The 26248-nt window shown below is 41.2% G+C and overlaps 2 protein-coding genes and 2 long non-coding RNA genes across 4 annotated transcripts in view; 2 read left to right on the top strand and 2 right to left on the bottom strand.

The window, feature by feature from the left end:
* The first annotated feature begins 1382 nt into the window (after positions 1-1382).
* On the top strand, positions 1383-3294 carry LOC125237613. Its single transcript, XR_007178356.1, has 3 exons — positions 1383-2230; positions 2340-2528; positions 2687-3294. It is a non-coding gene; the product is annotated as an uncharacterized LOC125237613 (long non-coding RNA).
* LOC125237614 lies at positions 2625-3665 on the bottom strand. Its single transcript, XR_007178357.1, has 2 exons — positions 3462-3665; positions 2625-3372 (listed from the first exon to the last, which is right to left on the bottom strand). It is a non-coding gene; the product is annotated as an uncharacterized LOC125237614 (long non-coding RNA).
* Positions 3666-12408: 8743 nt separating this feature from the next.
* On the bottom strand, positions 12409-15751 carry LOC125237611 (DNA-directed RNA polymerases I, II, and III subunit RPABC5). The gene is made up of 3 exons (XM_048144773.1): positions 15599-15751; positions 15315-15417; positions 12409-12959 (listed from the first exon to the last, which is right to left on the bottom strand). The coding sequence occupies exons 2-3, from the start codon at positions 15407-15409 to the stop codon at positions 12860-12862; spliced, it is 195 nt and encodes a 64-aa protein (XP_048000730.1). The 5' UTR covers positions 15410-15417; positions 15599-15751; the 3' UTR covers positions 12409-12859.
* A 584-nt stretch (positions 15752-16335) lies between these two features.
* The window catches only part of LOC125237610 (polyamine-transporting ATPase 13A3-like), a 35916-nt gene continuing 26003 nt past the window's right edge, over positions 16336-26248 (top strand). The window contains 4 exon segments of the mRNA XM_048144772.1: positions 16336-16990; positions 18844-19011; positions 23090-23160; positions 25757-25860. Coding sequence (XP_048000729.1) covers positions 16871-16990; positions 18844-19011; positions 23090-23160; positions 25757-25860 — 463 coding nt within the window. The 5' untranslated portion in view covers positions 16336-16870.

A 26248-nucleotide genomic window follows, 5' to 3' on the forward strand; every position in this document is an offset into this window, starting at 1 on the left:
CTCCATACAAATTTCAATCGGTCTTCAAAGGCCGCCATTTTGAATTTTTCAAAATTTTGTTTTTGTATACTAATCTTTGGGCGACTGTACACGCGTCTGCCAAATTTCAGTGCGCTCGGACCATTTTGAAATTTTTCAAAAAAAAAGTCAGCCATTTTGATTTTTTAAAAATGCTATTTAGTGGACCTGAGGTGACTGTATAACATTTGTTTGAGCACTTTTCACTTCTTTGTACCGTTACGGAGCTGTGGTAATTAAAAGAAAAACCTCCATACAAATTTCAATTGGCCCTCAAAGGCCGCCATTTTGAATTTTTCAAGATTTTCTTTTTGAATATAAATTTTGAGGCAACCTTCCACCCGTGTGCCAAATCTCAGCGCACTAGGACCATTTTGAAATTATTAAAAAAAAAGGTCGGCCATTTTGATTTTTTTTAATGCAACTTTTTTCTACTCCGAGACCTGTATGACATTTGGTCGAGCACCCCCGGCTATCTCTTACGGTTTAAAAGTTGCCATACAAAATAAAAGTGGCCAATTTTCTCACACTCGTAGCATTTTTAATTTTTTTTTAATTTCATTCGAATCAAGGCCGCTTAGAGATTCAACGACCAAAATTTGAGCACTCAACGAAAAGTCGGCCATTTAAAAAAAAAAAAAAAAAATGGCGGCGTCAAAAATTTCCCAGGGTCCTCACTGCCAAGAATAATGTTATACAGAATTAATCTACATAAACTTTTTTAATATTATGTAGATTAATTCTGTGTAACATTATTTTTGGCTGTGAGCCACCGTTTTTGAGTTATCAACAAAAAACGGCCCATGTAATCTATTTAAAAATACTTTCCAACTAAAAAAATTATCCTAGCGTAAAAACCTATATAACATTTCTTATAGGAAATTTTATGTAGATATTATCTGTTTAACATATTTTTTTGCTGTGGGCCACCGTTTACGAGGTATTGACGAAAAACGGAGCATGTAATCGAAACACTTTCGAAACCGGGCTCTACGCGGCGCTACGACATTTTCGCTACATACGGGGAAACCCATGTAATCGGCTACGCTTCTACGAGCGGTGTGCCCGACAGTCGGGTTCTTGGTAGCGAAAGTGTTAAAAAAACTTTCTTACTAAATTATCCATTTATATATTGATCCTATCCAAAAACGTACACAACCTTTCTTGTAGGAAATTTTATGTAGATATTTTTTGTTCAACATATTTTTTTGTTGTGGGCCACCGTTTACGAGTTATTTACGAAAAACTAAAAAAAATGACTTTCAAGATCGAATGGAAGGGTACGGCTACGGACCCCACCTCATGTCATGGCATTATTTTTTCATGGCTATTTAGACCCTCATCTTTTACTGGTAAAAATGACAGATTGCAACCGAACCCTAATAAAACTTATTATATTATATTATTATGTATTTTTTCCACTTTTTATTTTTGCATCTCAGCAAAAGCAAATTTCAGCGGTTTCCAGTCCAGGACGGACGGGCGGATGGACACACAGACAGACAAATATGGCGAAACTATAAGGATTCCTAGTTGACTACGAAATACTAAAATAAGCGCCAAATTTGAAACATGGGCGAAGGTTTATTGTGCCATAGAAAATTTGAATTAGGCGCCTTTTTTAAACGACAGTATTTGCTTGGCCATAATTTTCTTTAAATAATTTTATTAATGTAAATGTTGCAAATAATTGTGAAAATAAAGTTATCGAATAATAATACTAAAGCCTGACCAGAAATATATGACTATTATTGTCAAGAGGGCGCTGTTTATTCTGATGTATGGGGTGACATTGCAGTTTAGTATGAAGAATAGTTCTCATATTATATTTCTGGTCAAGCTCTCAGGCTTTATCAATCTATGACTTTCGAGCCAATTCATCACTACTTTTAAAAAATTTCGTATCTCACGCTGTTCCTCAAAGTTAAAACGCAGTAAGTCTATATGCATTCCATACATACTTACTACAATTTTCTTTTCATTGATAGACGAAGATATGAGTTTTTTTTAAAGTAGTGACGAATTATTTATGTCTCCTGATTTTTAGGACGTGTCTTCTGATTTTATTCAAATTGGACCTGGCAACACTGAAATAATGTCAGAATCTTTTCTTTGACATTATTTACAATTTATATTATTATACATAATTGGTGTTTTCACTATTCTTAAGCTAAAAAAAAAACACCTGTTTGTCCTCCAAAGAATACCTTATGTACGTATGAAACATATTCTTTCTTCTAGTATGAATTGTACGCATATTGCCAAACTTCAGGTTTAATTAATATAATATTGTTAATCAAACTACCTCTTTTATTTTGCAGTGGATTCACAGGATGATTGAGGATTTGAGGGAAGCATGTTAAGACTGTGACAATATGGTCTTAAGGCAGCCGGCCTCATTGAGAACAAGAAAATACCCTGCTTTATGTAGCGGTTGTTATTTGTTAATATGACATGTCTCGGCAGTGTAGTGACCCTGTGCTTAATTAAGGCTTCAGGTTCAAATCATGGTGAGGGCATTTTTTTATATGATAAACACTGACATTTGTTTCTCAATAAATGTATTATTATACACGGTCAGAGTATAGCAAAAGGACTTAGAAAAATTTGTGAACAATTTTTTTATTGTTTTTATGCAGTACTATTCTAAAACATTACTTTGTTATAGGTAAACCAAAATGAAAGCGGCCGGTTGAAAAAGTAGCAGAGTCGAAAATGGAAATTAATGAGCTGCAGAAGTAAATTTTAGAAGAATAATTCTCTTCTTCTTTGTTGTATCCTTGTGGCTGAGGGACATGACGAATGAGGCCATTCTTTACCAGTGTTCTTCACGCCACTCAATCCTGGGCCCGGTGCATGCTAGCCTGCAGTGGTCTTTGTCAGAGACGTTATTGTGTCTGCCCAATGTGTGCCCATGCTGCCACTTCTTCACTTCCTTGCCGTGTCCTGTGATTATGGGAAGAATAATATGCAAATAAAAACCAACAATGGGCCATCGAAGAACAGGAGAGGGCATGTGGGCCTTAGAGAAAGAGTTGTTAATGTGAAGACTAAATAAATTCAACAAATAAAATCTCAACTATAATACTGTCTTTGGTACACCCGCTACCATCGCGTCAAATAGTGAAAGTGCAGTTCAGTGTAAGCAAAGACAGTGTACAAGATATACCACTCACCTATGGCATTAGTGTTACTAGACCACATTAATACATAAAGACTATTTTTCTAAACTTGTGTATAGCTCTGTGTTGTCTTAATAAATCCTATTGGAAACACTGTTGTTATTCTGATTAGCCAGGCCTGAACATTACACTTCACCATCTTATAAGAGTGCCGACTATTGGGAACCTGAACCTAAATGACAGTAAGGGTCACTTGCACCACCGAAAATCCGAGGTTAACCTTAACCCACCATTTTATATGGAATTTGACAGTCCACTAACCTTGACAAGCGGGTGGTACAAGTGGCCCTAAGGGAACGCCATCACACAATGAAGCTAGGAATATATTGCGCTGACGTCCGCGATCGCACGTGCACGACCGACAACCGATAGTTTGCACAATTCAATCTAGGAACATACTATGCGGACGTCCGTCGTAAATCGACCGCGGACGGGGATCTGGACTGGACAATGAATATACACTAAAGCTAGGAACATACTACGCGGACGTCCGTCGTAAATCGACCGCGGACGGGAATCTGGACAATGAAATTACACATAGCCGTGCAAACTATCGGTCGACGGACGTGGACGTGGCCTTGAGTGCATGGACGTCCGATCGAAATCTGGCTCGCTGGATGTTTTGTTCCGTGCACACTGATCGGTCGCGGTCGCGGTCGATTTACGACGGACGTCCGCGTAGTGTGTTCCTAGCTTTAACCGTGCAAACTATCGGTCGACGGACGTGGACATGGCCTTGAGCGCATGGACGTCCGATCGAAATCTGGCTCGCTGGATGTTTTGGTGACCGTGCACACTGATCGGTCGCGGTCGCGGTCGATTTACGACGGACGTCCGCGTAGTGTGTTCCTAGCTTCATGAATATACACTGAAGCTAGGAACATACTACGCGGACGTCCGTCGTAAATCGACCGCGGACGGGGATCTGGACAGTGAATATACACCTCACCGTGCAAACTATCGGTCGACGGACGTGGACGTGGCCTTGAGCGCATGGACGTCCGATCGAAACCTGGATCGCTGGATGTTTTGTTCCGTGCACACTGATCGGTCGCGGTCGCGGTCGATTTACGACGGACGTCCGCGTAGTATGTTCCTAGCTTTATCCAGATGGCGTCCGCGGTCGAGACCCATAATATGTTCCTAGCTTTACCAGTTCCACAATATAATATATAATATTACTAGCTTTTACCCGCTGCTTCGCCCGCGTACTAAAAGTATTTTTATTCAAACGTATACAAAAATTAAGATTTTCATTTGGATCCGTAGGTTTCTCTGTAGGTACATTTGTCTGCGATTATTTCGATTACACATAATACTATTGTTTTTAAAGAAATGCTTGCAATGATTGTAGAAATGTTACCACAGCGTAGGTAGTAGGTATGAGTAGGTATGTATTCTATATACGCTGGGGAAACCTTTATAAACAACCCACATAGCCCGTATTTCGACACTAATGGTCGGTGGGTAAAAAGTACTTTCTTGCATTATCCCTTACAACAACGATTCCTTCCCACGGAGCCGCCTGCTTTTTGCACTGCGTTTTACACTGCCTGCATATCCCTCTAACGATACCCATATTATCCCTATCCCTATCCCTGTCCCTGTCCCTGTCCCTGTCCCTGCCCCTGTCCCTGTCCCTGTCCCTGTCCCTGTCCCTGTCCCTGTCCCTGTCCCTGTCCCTGTCCCTGTCCCTGTCCCTGTCCCTGTCCCTGTCCCTGTCGCTGTCCCTGTCCCTATCCCTATCCCTATCCCTATCCCTATCCTTATCCCTAACCTTATTCCTGTCCCGGCCCGTCCCGTCTCGTCCCGTAGCGACTACATTATATAAGGAACCTACATGCCAAATTTGGAATCTCTAGGACCAGCGGTTTCGGCTGTGCGTTAATATGTTAGTCAGCCAGTCAGTCAGTCAGTCAGTCAGTTTCTTCTTTTATATATTTAGATTTAGAATGTTCGGGAAAGTTCTTATATTTTCTAGAATGTTCTAGAACGTTCCAAAACGTGTAAAACTTAATGTTGTTCATAAGAATGTTCTGGCCTGTTCTAAAAATTTCTGAAATGATCTATAAAAGTCCAGAATGTGTGTAAATGTTTCAATCGATATGGAATGTTCTAGAAAGTTCTGAAAACTTATGGAATAATGTAGAAATTTCATAAATATGTAAAACTTAATTCAGTTTAGCACATTTTGGAACGTTCTAGAACATTCTAGAAAATATTAAAATTTTCCAGAGCATTCTATATCAACTGTATTCAGTTTTGCACATTTTGGAACGTTCTAGATCATTCTAGAAAATATCAGAACTTTCCAGAATATTCTATATCAATTACATTCAGTTTTGCACGTTTTGGAACGTTCTAGAACATTCTAGAAAATATTAGAACTTTCCAGAACATTATATATCAACTACATTCAGTTTTACACATTTTGGAACGTTCTAGAACATTCTAGAAAATGTTAGAACTTTCCAGGACATTCTATATCAAATACATTCAGTTTTACACATTTTGGAACGTTTTAGATCATTCTAGAAAATATCAGAACTTTCCAGAACATTCTATATCAACTACATTCAGTTTTGCAGATTTTGGAACGTTCTAGATTATTCTAGAAAATATTAGAACTTTCCAGAAGTATCTAGAACTTTCTAGAAATTCCAGATCGATTGAAACATTTACACAAATTCTGGACTTTTATAGATCATTCCAGAAATTTTTAGAACTTTCCAGAAGTACAGATGCACTTACTCACATTTTTTATATTGCGTGACACATTTAAAATTATATTGCGTGATACAGAAGTAGAGATGTACAGTACAGAAGAAGGACAGATATATAGGTATTTTTTTAACATTTTCGCCACCCACAACCACCCACTTCCACCCACCGCGACCAAACTCCCTTACTTTCATCTAGAGACCAAGGCGTATTTACCACCCCAACAGGGGGTTGATTGGAATTGATAGTGATAGAGAAAACCCCGGACATACGTACATTAGCGTTAGCATTTTATATATGTATATAGATATATAGATGTGGTCTGTACGTGGCTTGGCCCGAACCCCACTGATGTACACGCCGCTACGGTGGGGAGGCAAGTATGGTCGCGCGATAAATGATAAAAAACATCATCGTTTACCGCTCGACTATACTTAATGCCTGCCAGGGAGCACACGTAAGGTCGTTTTCACATTATCCGATCCGAATATCGGATGTCGGAAGGATTTTAATGGAAAAAATCCAAGATGTCGCCAGTAATGAATGGAATAGCGGTTCAATACATCCGATATCGGATCGGATAATGTGAAAACGCACTAACGTCGTTATACTCGTACCTACAGCGTCAAGCTAGGAACATACTACGCGGACGTCCGTCGTAAATCGACCGCGACCGCGACCGATCAGTGTGCCCGGAACAAAACATCCAGCGAGCCAGATTTCGATCGGACGTCCATGCGCTCAAGGCCACGTCCACGTCCGTCGACCGATAGTTTGCACGGTTATGTGTAATTTCATTGTCCAGATTCCCGTCCGCGGTCGATTTACGACGGACGTCCACGTAGTATGTTCCTAGCTTCACCCTCGGATTAGGCTGGTTTTACGTCACGCGGACCGACCGCGCGGAGCGATCCGCACTGGATTTATGTGTTAACTTCAGGGAGCGGTTTAGATTTAAGCTAGGAACATACTACGCGGACGTCCGTCGTAAAACGACCGCGACCGCGACCGATCAGTGTGCACGGAACAAAACATCCGGCGAGCCAGATTTCGATCAGACGTCCACGCGCTCAAGGTCACGTCCACGTCCGTCGACCGATAGTTTGCACGGTTATGTGTAATGTCATTGTCCAGATTCCCGTCCGCGGTCGATTCAAGACGGACGTCCGCGTAGTGTATTCCTAGCTTTAGAGTGGCATGGATGGGTCCGCGCGGACGACAACATCATCATATAAATTGGTCGCGATCCGCGCGGACGGGCCGCGTGAGACTAGTAAACTGCATGCTGGGGATGAATCTATTGAGTGGTTCGTGATGGAGTCGTTGGATATCCAACATTAGGTCTTTCTAAACGTATAGGGGTTTCGAAATGAAATTCGTCCTTGATGTAACTTACCCTAATACCTACCCACCGAGCAGTAAAAAAACAATCTGAAAAATCTAATATACTTAGCTTAAAACATCTATTGTGTTTATAATTTGCCCTGATGTTATGCTATTTTGATACGGGTAATATTTATAGATTCTAAAATAGATTCATTAAAGGAAATATCAATTTGTGATAACGCAGCAAAATTATAAAAAATATATTTAAAACGGTCAATGACTGTAATATTGATGTTAAATGTTTAATAAACGTTATTATTTAAAATTGGTGCAACATTGAGAAATTAATTCTTAAAAAAAAACAATTGCTGTGACATTGTATTTATAATTACCTGTAATGTTACAAAATAAATATACCGGTTATATCAAAAGGTTTTATTGAAGTAAATCTTAATTTGTGATATTGCAGCAACTGCATAAAACCAATATTTCAAGTGGTCAGTTGCAGTAATATTGATTTTGAACATTTGGGAAACTTTAAATTTAGACATTGAAGTAACATTGAAAACTTGATGTTTAAAAGTTAATGTTGCTGTAACGTTGCATATGTAATATAGCTAATACCTTGTTGCAGCAATGTAATAAATGAACATTTAAATAACTTGTAATCAAAACATCCTTGCAATATTATAATATTAGTTTTCATTTGTCATGTTACAATAATATAGCACTACTAATTTTCTGAAAGTTTCAAATTACCAATAAGTTGAATGTTGTTGTCATATTTCTCCGACCTTACATTCTAAACTTACAAATGTGAGGTATGTAAACTTACTGCAAGTTATTGTAAGTTTCATGCTCAGTGGGTCGGTCGCCCAGATATTTTTAGTTTTGTAGCAGGTACCTACTCATATAATTTATCTATCAGTACATACTTACAGCTTGGCAAAAAAGAGTGCAAATGAAACTATTAAATAGTTTTAACCCTCGACGTAATAACCTAACCACAAAATTAAAAACCTCCGACATAGTGGACCGATTTTCATGAACCATGGCTAAGAACACTCCCGATTAATTGACCTTCAAACAAAAAAAAAACTAAATCGTACGATGCCACAGACAGACACACACACACTCAAATTTCGTTCCGATTGATTAAGTTTTGAAGAAGGAAACAGTCGAGAGCGGAACCTCGATTTTAAAGATTTTTTCGCAATATCTTTTAACTGAGTTGTTCTTAACGGACAATTTTTTTTCGATAAATCTAGTTAATAACACTAGTAAGTATATTGAACTAAAATTCCCAAATTGAAAGGAGCCCCCCTTTCCATTTTTAGCATTTTCGCTCCTGTATCGTCTTAATAATATTACTCTATTGTGTTAACGGCGTAGACTTGGATGTCTACTACTTCCGATATTTCGATTGTGTAGGTAGTAGGCGTAGGTACCTAACCACAACATTAAAATTTTGAAATAATTCCCCCGACATAGGGACCGATTTTCAAGAAACATGGCCATTAGTAAGAACCCTCCCGACTAATTCAGCTTACAAAAAAAAACTGAATCTAAATCGGTCCATCCGTTCGGGAGCTACGATGCCACAGACAGACACGTCAAACATAACACACCGTCGTTTTTGCGTCGGGGGTTAAAATTAAAAATATTGATTATATTGCCGATGGCATGGCGTTACCGCGCTCACTCTTATTATAAGTACTTACTTTGTGGCCAGGCCCCGTAGCCGAATGGCATTTCTGCGACGCGAAACTAAACGCCGCAGAAAGGTAAAGGTCTGGGTGCTTAGCCGAATGGCACAAACGCTCACGAAACGCTCGTAGATATCTATCTCTATCGCTCTTGCGTATTGGCGCGATAGAGCCAGACTAGCTTTCGCGGCGTTTCGATTTCGTTTCGCGTCGCAGAAATGTCATTCGGCTACGACACCTGGCTCTGTCGCGCCAATACGCAAGAGCTATAGAGATAGAAAGCTACGAAAGAGATATTATCGTAAGTGATTCGTGAGCGTTTGTGCATTCGGCTACGCATACAGTTCGACTGTTTACATCACTAAAGATTATGCCACTGGTTCTCACGATTTACAATAATGAGATTGTTTTTCGTTCGTGGCGGCTGGCCATCACCTTTGGACAATTAAGTATAATAAACTGATCTTGTACTTCCCATAACAATGACAGCTATTACAGGTCATTGAACTTTACTGTTTATCAATTTCACGTCTTCGTCCATTTACACCAGCAAAAAGAGGAACCGACGTATCTACTAATATACGCATAGGTAGGTATATATGTCCAAAATGCCCGCTTTCTGGGTGTGACCCTTGTGCCAGCCACCCAGCGAAGCGAGCGTCTCTCTAGGTGTTGGGTCATCATCCTCCTTGCGTTATCCCGGCATTTTGTCACGGCTCATGGGAGCCTGGGTTCCGCTTTGACAACTAATCCCAAGATTTTGGCGTAGGCACTAGTTTTTACGAAAGCGACTGCCATCTGACCTTCCAACCCAAAGGGCAAACTATTAGGCCTTATTGGATTTAGTCCGGTTCCCTCACGATGTTTTCCTTCGCCGAAAAGCGACTGGCAGCATCAAATGACATTTCGCACATACATTTTGAAAAACTCATTGGTGCGGGACGGGGGTTCGAACCCGAACCTCCGGAACGAAAGTGGCATGCACTTACCGCTAGGATATACCAGCGCTGTAGGTAGATACATACATATCAGCAGCGGCTGATCCATACAAGCCGATTCCCACAGGCTTGCCTAAAATTGATTACTAGTAAATAAATATTGGGGGACACCTGATACATATATGTCCAAAATGAAATGAAATGAAATTAATTGAAATATTTATTTTCCAAGTACTTAGGCATATTACAATGCGCTTATGATCGTCAAATAAAGCTACGCCGGCTCTAACCCTACGCCTCAGCCTAGAGAAGATTTCAGCCCGCCTTCTGGATGTGACCCTTGTGCCAGCCACCCAGCGAAGCGAGCGTCTGTCTAGGTGTTGGGTTAATATAATTTCCACATAATTTCGCACTGTCATTGGAACTAAATGCACGTGCCAATTTTCTTAGATTGTTCTGTCACACGTACAGCCAGGCACAAATTATCTATAACGACAGTTTTCCTGTCACTTCACGCGTTAGACGCGTATGCAAAATTGAACCTAGTTAAAATAGGCATAAGCTCCATGAATCTGTTTTAGATATTTCACATAGTTATCTATTATTATATAGGCCCATCATATGTCAGGATATTTCCATAATCACACTTAAGTTCAGAGATGTAGTTGTTAATATTATTATAACCACAAAATTTAAATTTTGAAAAAACCCCCGACCGCGACACTATGACCGCGACCGATTTTCATGAAACGTGGCTAAGAATTAACAATCCCGGCTAACTCAGCTTTCAAACAAAAAAAAAACGAATTCTAAATCGGTTCAACCGTTCGGGAGCTACGGAGTCTTTCACTAACTCAGCTTTCAAACAAAAAAAACTAAATCGAAATCGGTTCATCCGTTCGGGAGCTACGACGCCACAGACAGACACACACACAGGTAGACAGACAGACAGACTAACCCCCACGCGTTTTTGCGTCGGGGGTTAAAAATGGATATCGACGGGGTGTTATAAGTTTGACGTGTCTGTCTGTGTGTGTGTCTGTCTGTCTGTCTACCTAATTGAGCATAAGCTCAAAGACAAGGCAACCAGCATTTGGATTTAAATGAAACGTCTAGATAACGCTGTTAGTCCGTTTTTGCAATATCCGATCCGATATCGGATGTCGGAAGGATGTCAATGGAAAAAATCCAAGACGGCGCCTGTAATGTATGGGATTTTGGTCCTACATCCGATATCGGATCGGATAATGTGAAAATGGACTTAGTTCAGGCAATAAACAACACAATAAATTTAATTGTAGTTATACTGGAATACACTATTAGGTACTTACGACACGCGACTCAGGATCGTGAAAAGTGGAAAACTAAGTACCTAACAGTGGACAACAGGCTTAATATAAAGATATTACATTATCTTTTTCAGCCGGGCGTCCCTACACTACATGGACGTTTTAACTATGTAAACAGAGGAATATTCTAGGCAAAATGCATTAGGTACAGTCGACCAATTGGAACCCTAGGCCACTGTAGAACTATGTCATAGTGACGTTGTAAATAAAATTGTAAGAAATCTCTTACTGCTTGTCAATTTGACATGGTTGTATAGTGGCCTAGGGTTCCAATTGGTTGACTGTACCCTACACTCATAGTGACTACATGATAGTGATATACAAAAACCGACGTACTGTACATACTGCACTGTAGCAGAGTCAATTTCGTTTCTTGCCCTTATTTCTGGGGTCTGTAATAAAATAGAGGTAATTATAACTATTATACCATCGACTAAAGTAGGCATAAAATGGCTTTGGTTATTCCGGGTTGTTTCTAGGCGTCAGGTGATCAGGATTATATTTAATTGAATCATTTATTTCAGGTATTGTAGGTATCCATATTCGTAATAGTAACATTTTTTTTATATATATTAAAATGGGCTTACTATGCCACAGACTAGCCAAAGGCAAAGACGTGGCCTACGATGGAGTGAGCTCGCCCAGAAGATGCCTGTTCACTCTTGATTTGAAGGTTGCTGGGTTATATGAGCTCGGAAATATAGCCGCCGGCAAGGAATTCCACTCCTTACATTTGCGAAGCCGACAGCAGTTGGAAAGACTTTCTGATGTCTGCATTGTTACGGTCAATAGGTTCAGATATGGGGACATCTATCCTATGTATTCAGTATACATATTTCATAACATAAATATCATGCATACATCCATACTAATATTATAAATGGGAAAGTGTGTGTGTCTGTTTGTTTGTCCGTCTTTCACGGCAAAACGGAGCAACGAATTGACGTGATTTTTCAAGTGGATATAGTTGAAGGGATGGAGAGTGACATAGGCTACTTTTCGTCTCTTTCTAACGCGAGCGAAGCCGCGGGCAAAAGCTAGTATTTTATAAATATCAATTTTTATCCATTACGCAACTCAAGACATTCCTTATTTTGCTAAAACCATTGTATAGTGCCTTGATTAATTTGCACGAGTGATCCGTATAATTGAATAAAACACACATAGCTATCTCTTATCTTAGTTTATTACCATTACCACATGTTTATATGCAGTTTAGTCTTAACATTTCACAATGCTGTTACCTTTTCCATGAGTCATACACATTTCACACTAATCTCATAGACAATTAACCTGATGACGTCAATGAAATATGGTGCTGTTTTCTCGCACTAGTGCACAAAGTAGTATTTCACTTGCCTATGTAGAATGTTGAAACTTTATAGAGTCATCATCAGAGATCGGACAGTTGGGCGTCATTTGTATGACGTTTTCGGAATAATGAACAATTGGCATGTTGATATAACATCCTGCTCAGCGATGAAAATTACGCCTAAATAATCCAGAAAATCACGCATTCATCAAATGATTTGTAAAAGGAATGAATTCTGGTTAATAGAAACAAAATCCAAATTAAAAATTACAATTTTATAACCTACTTATATGTTTAGCTTATTTCTCTAGTGGCGCATAATTGAGAAGTTTCTCATGAGGTCCACATGTCCGAGCAACATGCGACGGCAGCAGTACCTCTTTAGACCGAGGGCATCCAAGGCATCACTGAAATAAAGAAAATCTTGGTTTATTCTTCTGTAGTCCTTGATCATGCTTTTTGAAATTAAGAGACCAACTTGCATAGTGATTTAGCGAAAAGATTTTCCTTCATATTTATACGGAAATGTACAAACATTTCATGCATTTCAGTCAGTCTCAGTACATACATTACTGACACTGTCTGAACTAGAGATGGGCCGAATACGGACTTTGCCGAATACGAATATTCGGCCGAACATTCGGTTCAGCTGTTACCGAACCGAACATTCGGCCGAATATTCGGTTCCACCATATTTTAAATCCAGGCTTAGATTTAAAAACTTTTCAATGATTGGTAATGAGTACATGTATCTTACTAAGACTCTTAATGTTCCTATAATTTAGTGCATAAGGAAATTTTGGTTTTTGTTTCTTAAGCCATGTTATTTTTATTATTGTATTTATATTTTAACGCATCTTTAATTCCCTTTGGTAGTTCTTTAGTTTAGAATGCTGAAATACGAGTATGTAGGAAGTCATTATCCAATGAATTACGAAACAACTTACTCTATTTATTTACGTTGTTTATTCGGTAAATGTTCGGCAATGTAACCGAACTATTCGGCCGAATACGAACATTGAAAAACTTGCCGAATATGCCGAATACCGAATATTTACCACTCTGAATATTCGGGAAATTACGAAGGAAAATATTTTCGCACCATCTCTCCAATTATGGACGGCAGTTCTCCAGTAATGGATCCCCCATTATGGACAGTGAAATAAGTTTAAAATTTTACTTTTAAAGCCAACTGATACGCAATGAGTCAATTTTATACAAAATACAAAATACAAAATCATTTATTCAGCAAATAGGCCACGGGGCACTTTTACATGTCAACATTACAGAGTATTCATTAAAGTTAAACAAATGAAATTAATAGAAATATTAACTAAAAATATTAATCATAAGCAAAGTAGCTATACACTGATATAGAATTAGAGATGTATAAAGTCTCTAAATGTCATATTATTACTAACTATAATCAATACATAAAGAAAGTGCAAACAGATACAAAGATAAAAGAAATCTATAATACTTCAATAGTTGTAAAAGACTGAATATTACAAGTAAAAATATTATACTTAATCAAATAATCCATGGAGATGTATAGCGTCTCCAAGAGTCAAATTTTATAAAATTAAAATATTTAAAAGTAAAAACCTTTGTCAAATAATACAAAAAAAAAATACAGAAAATGAACAGCTAAATTACACATTTCAAGAGATGTACAAGTCTCTAGTTGTCAATCATTAAAGAACAAATCAAGTTTACAAATAAGGGCCAATCAAGGTTACAAATTAAGTTTAAAAATATAATCAAAATCTCAGAGATGTATAAGGTCTCTAAGTGTCCAAAAAACTAACATTAACTTAATCAAACGACAACAAGGTCATTAAAGTAAGGAATCTATTTTAAAATAAAATATAATCAAAATCTCAGAGATGTATAAAGTCTCTAAGTGTCCAAAAGCTAAAATTAACTAAATTAAACGACAATGTGATGGTCTCTAGTGTCATCCTTAAGACATTACTTACTTAAGTTTAATTCTTACAAGAACCGAATGTAGTGTCTCGCAATCCGCTCAAAAGTAAAGTTAAATAATCTAACAAAACATGTGGCCCAGGTAAGCTTGAACAGACCAGTCTCCACAAACAGCACCCGTTCACGAGTACACCATATATACACCATAAATACAATTAGTTTGGGTTATTTTAACATAGGATTGTTTCTTGTAAATTTTGGTTTTGTAAATTGTTCCTTGTCCATCATAGGAGGTAGGCAGTTTTTCGGGTCCAGTAATGGACACTCGCAAAATAACGTCATTTCTTTATATCTTTGGAGCAACAAACTAGTATGTTTTATACCTTATCTCATGCTTAATGCAGTAAGTAAAACGCATTCAAGATTACACCGTGCGTTATTTTTTTATTATTTTATACATTAACTCATCTCTCTTAGCAACATTACTAAGAATTCGTCTTGATTTATTTTTTCAGTAAACTGGTGAATTTTATCTTGTCTCCAAATCCTTCAGAAATAACCGAATTAATTGAAACTTCAAAATTAAACAGCTCTACAACTTTAGTTTATGGTACAAAGCCGTCAGTTTTTAGAAACTTATTTTAGATACTTATTTTTAAGGATTTGTGTTTTTTTGTCCATAGTGGCATCACCGTCCATTATGGGGTATTTTACCTTATATTTTTTTTTATTTTATTATATGGTATTGGTTCTATGCTAGTTTGCAAAACAGGTAACAATAATATGCCTGCTACATTTTTGTGTAGTTTATAACGTGGTAGCTGTTCTCTACTTACCCCTCAGTGTACTCGGCTTGCAGAAGCCCGAGGTAGGCCTCCCATTTGTTGCCAATGACTTTTCCGCACGTGAAACACCGAACTGGGATGATCATTATGAGTTCTGTAAAAAGTTAAATCATAATTTGATCAATTTGTTTCATTGAAAAGTTACTTTACATCGAAAATAATCATTTTGTCGCATGTTTCTAGAAGAAACTGAAACAATTTTGGAGGTTATGTTTTGTTTTTACTGAAATGAGTCTACAATAATGTTACAAGGAATACTCAAAGAAACTACTTACGTGTACAATTATGTTAGTTCACGAGAAAATTATTGCGTTAATAAGCAATATAAATCCTTGTTCACAAAAAACACAATGCATGAACGAAAAACAACGCTACGCTACGAAGTCGTTCGACGCGAATGACAGTGACAGTGACACTGACGGTGACGTCTGACAGCGCAGTAACAGCTATACGGGATTGTTTGAGATACTCTTAAAAGCGTGCAAACATATATGTATTCGAATCGTGATATATGTATTCTAATATTTTGTTATAATAATTTTCTAAGACGATTAACAGTATCTTATGCACTATTTGTTACAGGAAAAAAAAAACAAATTTTGCAACAACATGACTGTGAGCATGGAACAATATCTAACTACAGATGACCGGCAAATGGTAAGTTCATGTTTGATTTTCGTTTAATTTTGGCTTCGTTTCGTTTGCTAGTCATACTAATACAATATATTAAGTATGAGTTCCTGAGTCATACCAGTCATACACAATTGAATATCATAGCAACGTTTTAAGATATGACTGGAACATTGACAGTGACATAATAGAAATTTGACATTGACAGCTGCAAATCTTTACAATCCAATCCATTCCATTATCATCATAGAACAGCACGGGAAGCATGGTCGCGCGATAGATGATAAAATAGCAGGCCGTCCCTATCGCACTATTTGTAAGTGCGATAGGGACGGCCTGATATTTTATCGTCTATCGCGCGAGCATGCTTCCCGTGCAGAACAGTAGATTAGAGACATCATAACGATATCACAGCTGTTTAGTTGCAAATAACACAATGGTGTAACAAAACAGTAAAATTGGTTACTTTCTTTATAAGTGTGAATTGTGAAGTGCTCATTTTCATAGTTTAACTAGTACCTGAACTATTTCTTCGAAGTATCTTAGCAGAAATAACTTTTATTTTTGTTTCAAGGCCTGCATAATTCCTTTATTGTTTACGAAATCGTTCACGTACGTTACCTAATACCAATCAATATCAGCACAGCATCGCTACTGATAATTTTCGTTCGATTTCACAGAAGAACGGTATTATTATGTGTATATTAACACAAAGTATTGTTCATTACTTAGTAGTCGTTAAATGTGTTCATTGTACTCCCCCTAAGCGCCCGTAATGTGTCGCTTGAGCGCTAGTGTCAGTTGCCGCGCAAACAGGATAAGGGCAAGACTGAAATGATAAAAAATAATTGATCTCTTTTTGAGCATTTATTATTATAGTACTTATTTAACTTGTAAAAGTGCTTAATAAACTTAATATGGAGTCTGAAGATGATATTCAACCCCTGATTGAGGAAGAAGTTATTGAGTCTACATCTAGAGATCTTTATTTAGAATTGAATACTCAGGGAATTCATACAGATCCAGAATTTGAACAGGTAATAATTTCTTATTATTTTATTTGATTAAAAGTATATGTTTTACCTTAAAATTAAAACCTAAGACACTTTTAAATTAAATTAATATTGCCTCCTGAAACAATTTTGAGCTTTAGTGTTCTATTAAATTGTTTTAATTATTACAAAATAGTTCTAGATCTCAATATGCTTAACATCCAGAGAAGAAGAGTGATATTTGTATTATTATATTTTTATATAAACATAGTAAATAGGGGCCTATATTTAGAGCATAGAACCGTTGTCTGGCTTATTATTTATGATTCTAGCCTCTGACATTATTCATTTATATTTTTCCATTTTCAAGTTTTTTTTTCTAAAATTTGACTAAATAAAACACTTCTGATTTTTGTTCATATTTATTAAAAAAAAAACACATATTAAATCATCTGATCTCCCTAAAATTTACTTGCATTTAACTTTGATTTAATATTTGAATAGGCTTAGCCTAGTGTGGGGCCACGGGACAAATAATGTACGATTGTATTAATTTCTTTTAACAATAAACTATTCTATTCTATTCTATTCTATAATTTATTTAGTATTATAATAACTTACTCATGAAACAAAAGTAAACAGGTACTCCTCAGCACCCATTGTTCAAACAACCAACTGTCTATGAATAAACAATGAATCAGCCTTTGAAATAAAGGGATTACCCTACAGTCACTCACTGTGCTCAGATAGCCTTGTGAAAATTTGTCTATCAGTAATGCTCAATATGTAGTTTATCTCTTGTTACAATTTAATAACGTAACATTGTTGAACATTCAATGGATCATTATGTGCCTTATCAAGTGTTATGATGAATTGAATTGAATATAGTTGGTCCTTTTATATGATTTTGAGGTAAATTGGGTAGATGATGCATCACATGATTAAACAATGATTTTCATCCCATAACCTTCATCATCATCACAAGCCTATATAATATGCATCTCACTGCTGGCCATGGCTGGGCCAAAATACCACAGGTTACATGACAAGAAATTAGACCCCCCCCCCTCCCGCTCCGTGACCAAGCATAGTATTTTGAACGTGTCGCGTAGTTTGGGTATGTGCCCTAAATTTTTAGCTTATTTCAAGGAGTACTGGTTTTCAGTATTTAATCATGAATGGTTGTGTTCATAAATATCAATACAAGACAACATGCTAAAATTATCACTAGGACAATGACAATACAGTGTATACATCTGATGTTGATTTGTAAAAAAATGTTGAACTCAACTGTATGTACAATTGTACAGTTGTTAACATACCTACATTTGATTACTATCAATTTCTCCACACTACTGAGTTGCTACTTTTTTTTTTTTAAATAGCCTATAGTGTGTCCCACTGCTGGGCAAAGGCCTCCCCTGTTTTCTGCCACTAGTCACGGCTCCGTGCATGCTCTCGCCAGCCGCCACAAAATGAGTCCAGGTCTTTCCGCCATGAGTTGCTACTATTGCAAATAAAAAAAACATTTAATTATAACAAAATGTAATTCGAAATTAAATACAAACTTTTAAGTAGTAGGTAATTGTGTCATAGACTTGAAAATTTCGACAATTGCCACCATGACTGAATCGCCCACTGGTCAGATAACCCCCTATAACAGAGGTCACTGGTTTGAATCCAACTTTGGACACTTAGATGCCTTAGTAATTTTTTTTGTATATGACATTAATTTCACTTATTATAGTCGGTGTCTAGTATACACGGTGTAACCTGAGGAAACTGAATAATTTAACTATCCTCGTTGATAGATGTCAAAAAATAACTAGTAACTCATTGCAAACCTTTCGGTTCCCTTATGTTACACCGTGTATTTTATATCAAAATGTTATCACCAGGTAGTGTACGGCTACCGGAGAAGCAGATGGCGGACCAACCTGGTGCATTTCTTCTCGATCTTGTTCTGCGGGATACCGGCATTGCTGTTCCATTGGTGCCCCACCTGGTACCTGTATGCCACCTGTACAAGGGTGTGCTTCCAGCTGGCTGACCAAGTTTTAGTAGTGGTAAGATATTGTATAGACCTTCTTACTCTTGATATACACCGTGTTTTTTTTTGTCCTCCTCAATCGGGGCCACACGCAAACGTGCGTCCGTTGGCACGGGGGGTCTATCGTTGATGTGTCCCTCGCGACCCCCTCCCTGATGGCCCACGTTGCCGACTGGAGGGTGCTAGAGGACGAGGAGACCCTCTCGGACCACCTCTACATCCGCATGAGGGTCTCCCAGACTCACAGAGGATCACCGCCTAACCTCGGCCCCCGAAGGGGTGACAAATTCCCCAGGTGGTCGCTGGCCCGCCTCGACAGGGCAATTGCAGAAGAAGCCGCCATTATTGAGGCCTGGAGCGCCCCCCCTCAGGCATCCATGGGCGTCGAGGAGCGGGCAACCCACCTACGCAGGTCACTAATGGCCGTGTGCGACGCCTCTATGCCTCGAGCCCGGCCTTACCAGGGCAGACGCAAAGTGTACTGGTGGGGCCCGGAGATCGCTGCCCTTCGCACAGCCTGCAACGCCGCCCGGAGGGCCTATACTCGCTGCCGAAGAAGGAGGTACACCCCGGAGGAAGAGGCGCTCCTCCACGCTACCCTCGGGGAAAAAAAGAGAGCGCTTCGGCAGGCCATTGAGCGGGCCCGAACTGAGCGGTGGGAAGAGTTCCTCGCGACTCTAAATAGAGATCCGTGGGGGCGTCCATACAAGATGGTACGCAACAAGCTGCAGTGCGCATCCCCCATGGAATCTATGGAACCGCAGCTCCTTCAAACCGTAGTGGAGGGGCTCTTCCCGGACGCACCGGAGTTCGTCCCGCCGGTGATGGCCCCCCCGGAAAGGCACCCAGAGAGGCGGCTCGTCCCCCCCCCCATCACAGACGACGAGCTCGAGTGGGCAGTGGAGCGAGTCAGGGCCACCCGCAAGGCGCCGGGGCCGGACGGAGTACCAGGGAGGGTCCTCTTCCTAGCCCTGAAGCATCTAGGAGACCACCTCAGGGCCCTGCTGGAGGACTGCTTGACCGAGGGAACATTTCCGAGACCCTGGAAGGAGGGACGGCTGTGCCTCCTCCGGAAGGAAGGACGCTCGGCGGACTCCCCGGCCGGCTACCGGCCCATCGTCCTGCTGGATGAGGCCGGGAAGCTGTTCGAGCGCATCCTGGCCTCCCGCATCCAGCAGCACCTGGAGGGGACAGGCCCGAACTTAAGCGAGAATCAGTTCGGGTTCCGTAGAGGGCGGTCGACGCTGGACGCAGTGGGAACCCTTAGGGCGTTTAGTGAGCTGGCGGAGGAAGAGAGAGAGGGAGTCGTGGCGGTGTCTCTCGATATCGCCAACGCGTTCGGCTCTCTCCCCTATGCGGTGATTGCAGAGGCGCTCCGCTACCACGAGGTACCTCTATACCTAAGGAGGATCGTGGATCACTACCTGACGGGGCGGGTGGTGCTCTACGAACAAGGGGGTGTACGGCGGGCGAGAGTTATGACTTGCGGGGTTCCACAGGGGTCCGTCTTGGGGCCCCTCCTGTGGAACGTCGGTTATGACTGGGTCCTCCGGGGGGCACAACTCCCGCGCATGGTCACGCTGTGTTATGCGGACGACACACTGGTGGCCGTGCGAGGGCGGGAGTTGGAGGAGGTTCTAAGGAAGGCGGCGGTGGCGACGGAGCTCACTGTACACCGCATCGAACTCCTCGGGCTGCGGGTCGCCATTGAAAAGACCGATGCCATGGTTCTGGGGGTACGAGGGAGTGGAAACTGCGGGCAAGCACGGCGTTGAGGGTGGAGGCTCAGTCCGTCCAGGTCAAGGCCAACATAAAATACTTGGGTCTTGTCCTGGACAGAAAATGGGCTTTTGAGGAGCACTTCGCGAGACTTGCTCCTCGTCTTGTGGGTGCTGCCTCGGCACTGGGTCGCCTGCTGCCTAACTTGGGGGCCGAATGCTCCCTGCAGGCGGCTGTTTGCGGGTGTCGTCCGGAGCATGGCGCTCTACGGAGCGCCAATCTGGGCAGGACGACTGACGGAACGTACCAAGGCCTTGATCCGTCGGCCCCAGAGGGTGGTAGCCCAAAGGACGGTAAGGGCTTACCGCACCACTTCCCACGCCGCGGCGTGCCTCCTCGCCGGCACACCTCCCTGGGAGCTGGACGCGGTGGTCCTAGCCGAGAGGTACCAGCGAAAGGTGGATGCGAGAACCCGGGGAGAGCCGCCGGACCCCGAGGAAGACGAAAGAGTGGCGCGGGCAGCTAAGGAGCACCTGCGCCAACAGTGGAGGGACACTCTGGAGAATGGCCACTATGGCATCCGAACCATAGGGGCCATCCTCCCGGTAATGGAGGAATGGTTGGACAGAAGGAGGGGGTCCTTACCTACAGGGTGACTCAGGTGGTGTCCGGGCATGGTTGCTTCGGCCACTACCTGCACCGCATCGGGAGGGAGCCGAGCACCCAGTGCCTGGACTGTGGTGCGGACGATGATACGGCCCAGCACACTCTTCAAGAGTGTAATCGCTGGGCCGGAGAAAGGGCTGCCTTGGTCGCAGCCATAGAGGTGGTAGACCTCTCGCTGCACAGCGTCATAGCGGCGATGCTGAGCAGCGAGAGGAAATGGAATGCGATGGCCTCCTTCTGCGAACATGTCATGTCACAGAAGGAGGCGGCGGAGAGGAGCGCGAAGCGGCGGCTGACGCGCTGCCTCTCAGACGCAGACGGCAAGGGCGAAGGCGACGAGCGTTCGTACGCCAAGACCCTTAGAGGGGCCGGCGGGTACGGGACCCGCATTGCACAAAAGGCCTCACTAGCGACGTAGGGGAGGGATCAAGCGTTTCTCCCTCCCTTCCTTGCGCGGGTGCCCTGGCACTTAGCCGGGGCTGCCGGAGGGCGCCACGGTGGAAAGAGGAAATCCGATGATCCCGTGGCACCTTCATGAACGGCACAGGGGGCGAAACGCCGGAGTGGGGTTTAGTGGGTAGTCCGCTTCCCTCCCTCTCAATAGGAGAGGGGGCCGAAAGTGGGAGTCCCACACACCCCCCCATTAAGGCCTTCCCGTGGTCGGGGGGACGGTGCGTAAACGCATTCCCCACTCCGACAAAAAAAAAAAAAAAAAGGTTCATTATCAGGAACCAACCTGTATATTAGCTTTAGATAAAATCGCAAAGAAAAATTTTTCATCATTTTCATACATAATACATGAATTTATTTGTGTGAGAGACCCTTAAGAATAACATTCAAGTTAGTGTCAAGTGACTGACGGCACATGTCAAAACAAAATAACATTAGGAATTGATAAAGGCTGTCACACACGTGTTCAGTTTATTGTTTTATCTTTATTGTTTTAATAACTCGATAACCGCAAGAGTTAAGACGCTAGTTTCATAGAGAAATTAATTGTATTTGATGTAAAGAATCTTCCCTTAAAGTTAACGGAATTCAATAAAAACAGGGTGTATGAACACCAGCACTATTGATCCACTGGTGTTTGACACAACATACTCCCAGCCTTAGCTGTAGTATGGTAGAAAGTGTTGAGCATATAGACTAACCCCCTTATTCATAAACGTACACTAAAGTTATCAAGCTGATAAAGTTCGTTTGTCCCTTTCTATCACACCAATACGTCGGAAAGGGACAAACGAACTTTATCGGCTTATTGTTGTTCCATTGGTGTACCACCTGGTATTAGTAGGTAGTACCAAACGTACCAATTTGGTACCTTTATGTAACCTGTATGAGGGTGTGCTTCTAGGTAGCTGGCCAAGTTTTAGTGGTGGTAAGTATATGTGTCACTTTGCATAAGTTGCACTATCCATATTAGCAGTACAACTGTCCAGCAAGTGATGGTCAGACTGACAGGCCAGCAAAACATAAGTATGGTTAGCTCAAGACACTTTCATGGTCTTGAAATTACTTGACCAATTCATAATTCACATTCTGCAGAACTATAACTACTAGCCTAATTAATTATCGGAACATATTATTTACACGTGTATGTTTGATATAAATATTCGTAATTCGAGCCACGTAAAACTAGGCCACCCACATTTACATACCTATACATTATATATTTATAAATATTATATTATTGATTCGACTGTTTGCAGGAAACATATCAGAAGAAATGCAAGACACACTACATACACAAAATTATAGAGAAGACAATAGCAAATACAAGGTAAGATAGACTAATAGGTATACTCGTATAAAGCTACCATCCACACTCATAAGACGCATGTCTTGCGGCGCGCAACGGACGTCTCCGCCACGCCGCCTGAATGTAATTCAAAAAACGTCTCCTCAGTATATTTTGTATAGGAAGGACGTAAGGCGCGCCCCAGGCGGCGTGGCGGCGGCGTGGCGCGCGCCGCAAGACACGCGTGTCACGCGACGCCTCGGTGGGGATGGGCCCTAAGGTCAATGCGAGGAAGTGTCTGGCCTTCACATTTGGCCTGTTTGAACAATAAATATACATATTGGGGACACCTTACACAGATCAACCTAGCCCCAAACTAAGCAAAGCTTGTACTATGGGTGCTAGGCGACGATATAAATACTTATATAGATAAACTAGCGACCCGCCCCGGCTTCGCACGGGTACTATACCTACATGCAAACCTTCCTCTAGAATCACTCTATCTATTAAAAAAAACTGCATCAAAATCCGTTGCGTAGTTTTAAAGATTTAAGCATACATAGGGACAGAGAAAGCGACTTTGTTTTATACTATGTAGTGATACATACTTATATACATAGAAAACATCCATGACTCAGGACTGTGTTCATCATACAAATAAATGCCCTTACCGGGATTCGAACCCGGACCGTCGGCTTAGCAGGCAGGGTCACTACCAACTGCGCCAGACCGGTCGGTCGTCAAAACAATGATCAGTGTTTTATTTTTATTTTTATTTATTCAGTGTTTGCACCTTTACCACTGATTGTGAGTAGCAAGTAGCAAAAGTATGAACTCGCAAAAACACACTGTGACAATGAGTTAACAAATCCACATATAATTACCGTATGGCCACAGTATAATAAAGAGTACTATTTATCGTAATTCGTACAGTATGGCCACTCCCGCTCCCCGCTGAAAGTGCCGCCCACCCCCTCTCGGTTACCGCCTGTCAAAAACGCATATCATGCTATAAATATGGGCCAAATTTCCAAACTGAGATGCAAAAGTTTTGAGCCTGTGTCAAGAGATGGCAGTCACTGTGATTACATATTTTACTTCGACAGTAACTCTTTGTAATACTCGATCCTCTTTGGCTACAAGTGCTACAACTTATGCATTTTGTGAGTTATGAGTAGGCATGTCGTAAAAACCATAATAATTGCCAATTTTCACCGATGTCTGAGTCATAGCAATGCACAATAATAGTACATTGTGCAATTAAATCGCGACGGCTTGATGGAGCGATTTAAAGACTCGAGTTAGTAATATTCATACTTCTCGAGTTACACACAATGTTTTTCATCACACTTGCATTATAAAAAATATGCAAAAAGGTAAAAAAGAGTTCAATACAGTACTAGAAATTTCTTAACTCCCTAGGGAGAACGATTTTTCTATAACTCACGCTCCGCCTGCGTGCAATAGCACATTTAGCGTGCGAGTGTGATGAAAAAAATGTTTATCACCTTAAATCAGACACGTATTACTTAGTTGGCGTGTTTTATTTGCTTTTGCTACCAACAAGTACAGTCGCCATCAGTTATATCTGAGCGGCCGAGGCGCGTAAAAATATTAGCACAAGCCTTATCGCCTTGACAAGAGAGGCGTGTTCAGATATTTGTGAGCACCTTGTCCGCTCCGATATATCTGATGGCGACTGTACAACGATTTACCTAAGTGGACATCGAATCCAGGCGGGTTCAGATCTCGTACCTGGGCATTTTCAGAATTTGGGACCACCCAATTAGCGTAAGTTGTTAACAAAAATTAACTCACTGTCAGTTTTGTGACGATAATTATTCTGAAAATGCCCACCTACCTGTGCTTAAATGCCTTCAATTTGATGTTTTATACTACATACCTACGTATTAATTTAACCTAGGGAGTCTTTGGTAATTTAGCGTGAATTTACATCTACTCGTATCCCCATTGAGCCGCATTTTATTGTAGCTATGACAAACCACTCATTAGTATGAAGACGCTTACGCATCGGAAAAGACTCAGTAATAATTCTTCTAACAAATCTAGCGCCGCGCGGTTTGTCCTTGAGTAGCGCTCGCACTCAGCGAGGTGCAGAGAGTACATGCGGAACCGGATGATGCCGGTCGCGTCAGTACGCGCCGCGCTGCGTGGCGCTGCCAAGGTCGCGCGCGGCGCGTGCGAGAGAGACGTCCTTATACTGTGCCCATGTTCACTGACGAGCTGGGTCACTAACGACGATTTCTCATACAAAAATGCGGCTCAATGCTGATAGATGTGATTTTACCCTTGTATGTACCTAAGGGACCATCCACACTCATAAGACGCATATCTTGCGGGGCGCAACGGACGTCTCCGCCACGCCGCCTGAATGTAATTCAAAAAACGTCTTCTCAGTACATTTTGTATAGGAAGAACTTAAGACGCGCCCCCAGGCGGCGCCTTTTTTGAATTACATTCGGGTGGCGTGGCGGAGACGTTCGTTGCGCGCCGCGAGACACGCGACGCCTAAGTGGGGACGCTGCCTAATACGGGCGACTTTCCGCAACTCGACGTCTTGCGCCTATTTGCTTTACGCAGAGATATCATAAAAGCTGGTATCCTGTACTTTTTGCAGTGGCTTGCTGAACGAGGGCTTCGCCGACGAGGCCGGGGAGAAGATCCAGCACAAAGTTGGGGATTTATACACCCCGCTACACTTGGACGATGGCACCACACTTAGTGAGAAAACTTTTATGCAATTGTGTGGATGGATGAGCTGTTGTTTAATAGGTGTTTAGACGTATAAAGTATTTTGTTTGTAATTTGTCTTATTAAATTAAAAGAATTAAGGCGTACACATATACTGCCAGACAATGTTAACTGGCATTGCCAGATTGCCATAAATCTTTCTCTTGTACTAGTATTAAAAACTTCTGTTGGATACGTACGCAACATAGGTATGACTGCATCGCACACATAGTTAGGGCCACTTGTACCAACGAAAATGGAGAGTTAACCCACCATTTTATATGGAATTTGACAGTTGACAGCCCACTAACCCTGAGTTAAGTGGTTGGTGCGAGTGGGCCTTAAAGGCGTTTGTTTTTTTCTTGTAGGAAAAGGGAAA

This window comes from Leguminivora glycinivorella, chromosome 21 (assembly GCF_023078275.1).
Source record: "Leguminivora glycinivorella isolate SPB_JAAS2020 chromosome 21, LegGlyc_1.1, whole genome shotgun sequence".
NCBI lineage: Eukaryota > Metazoa > Arthropoda > Insecta > Lepidoptera > Tortricidae > Leguminivora > Leguminivora glycinivorella.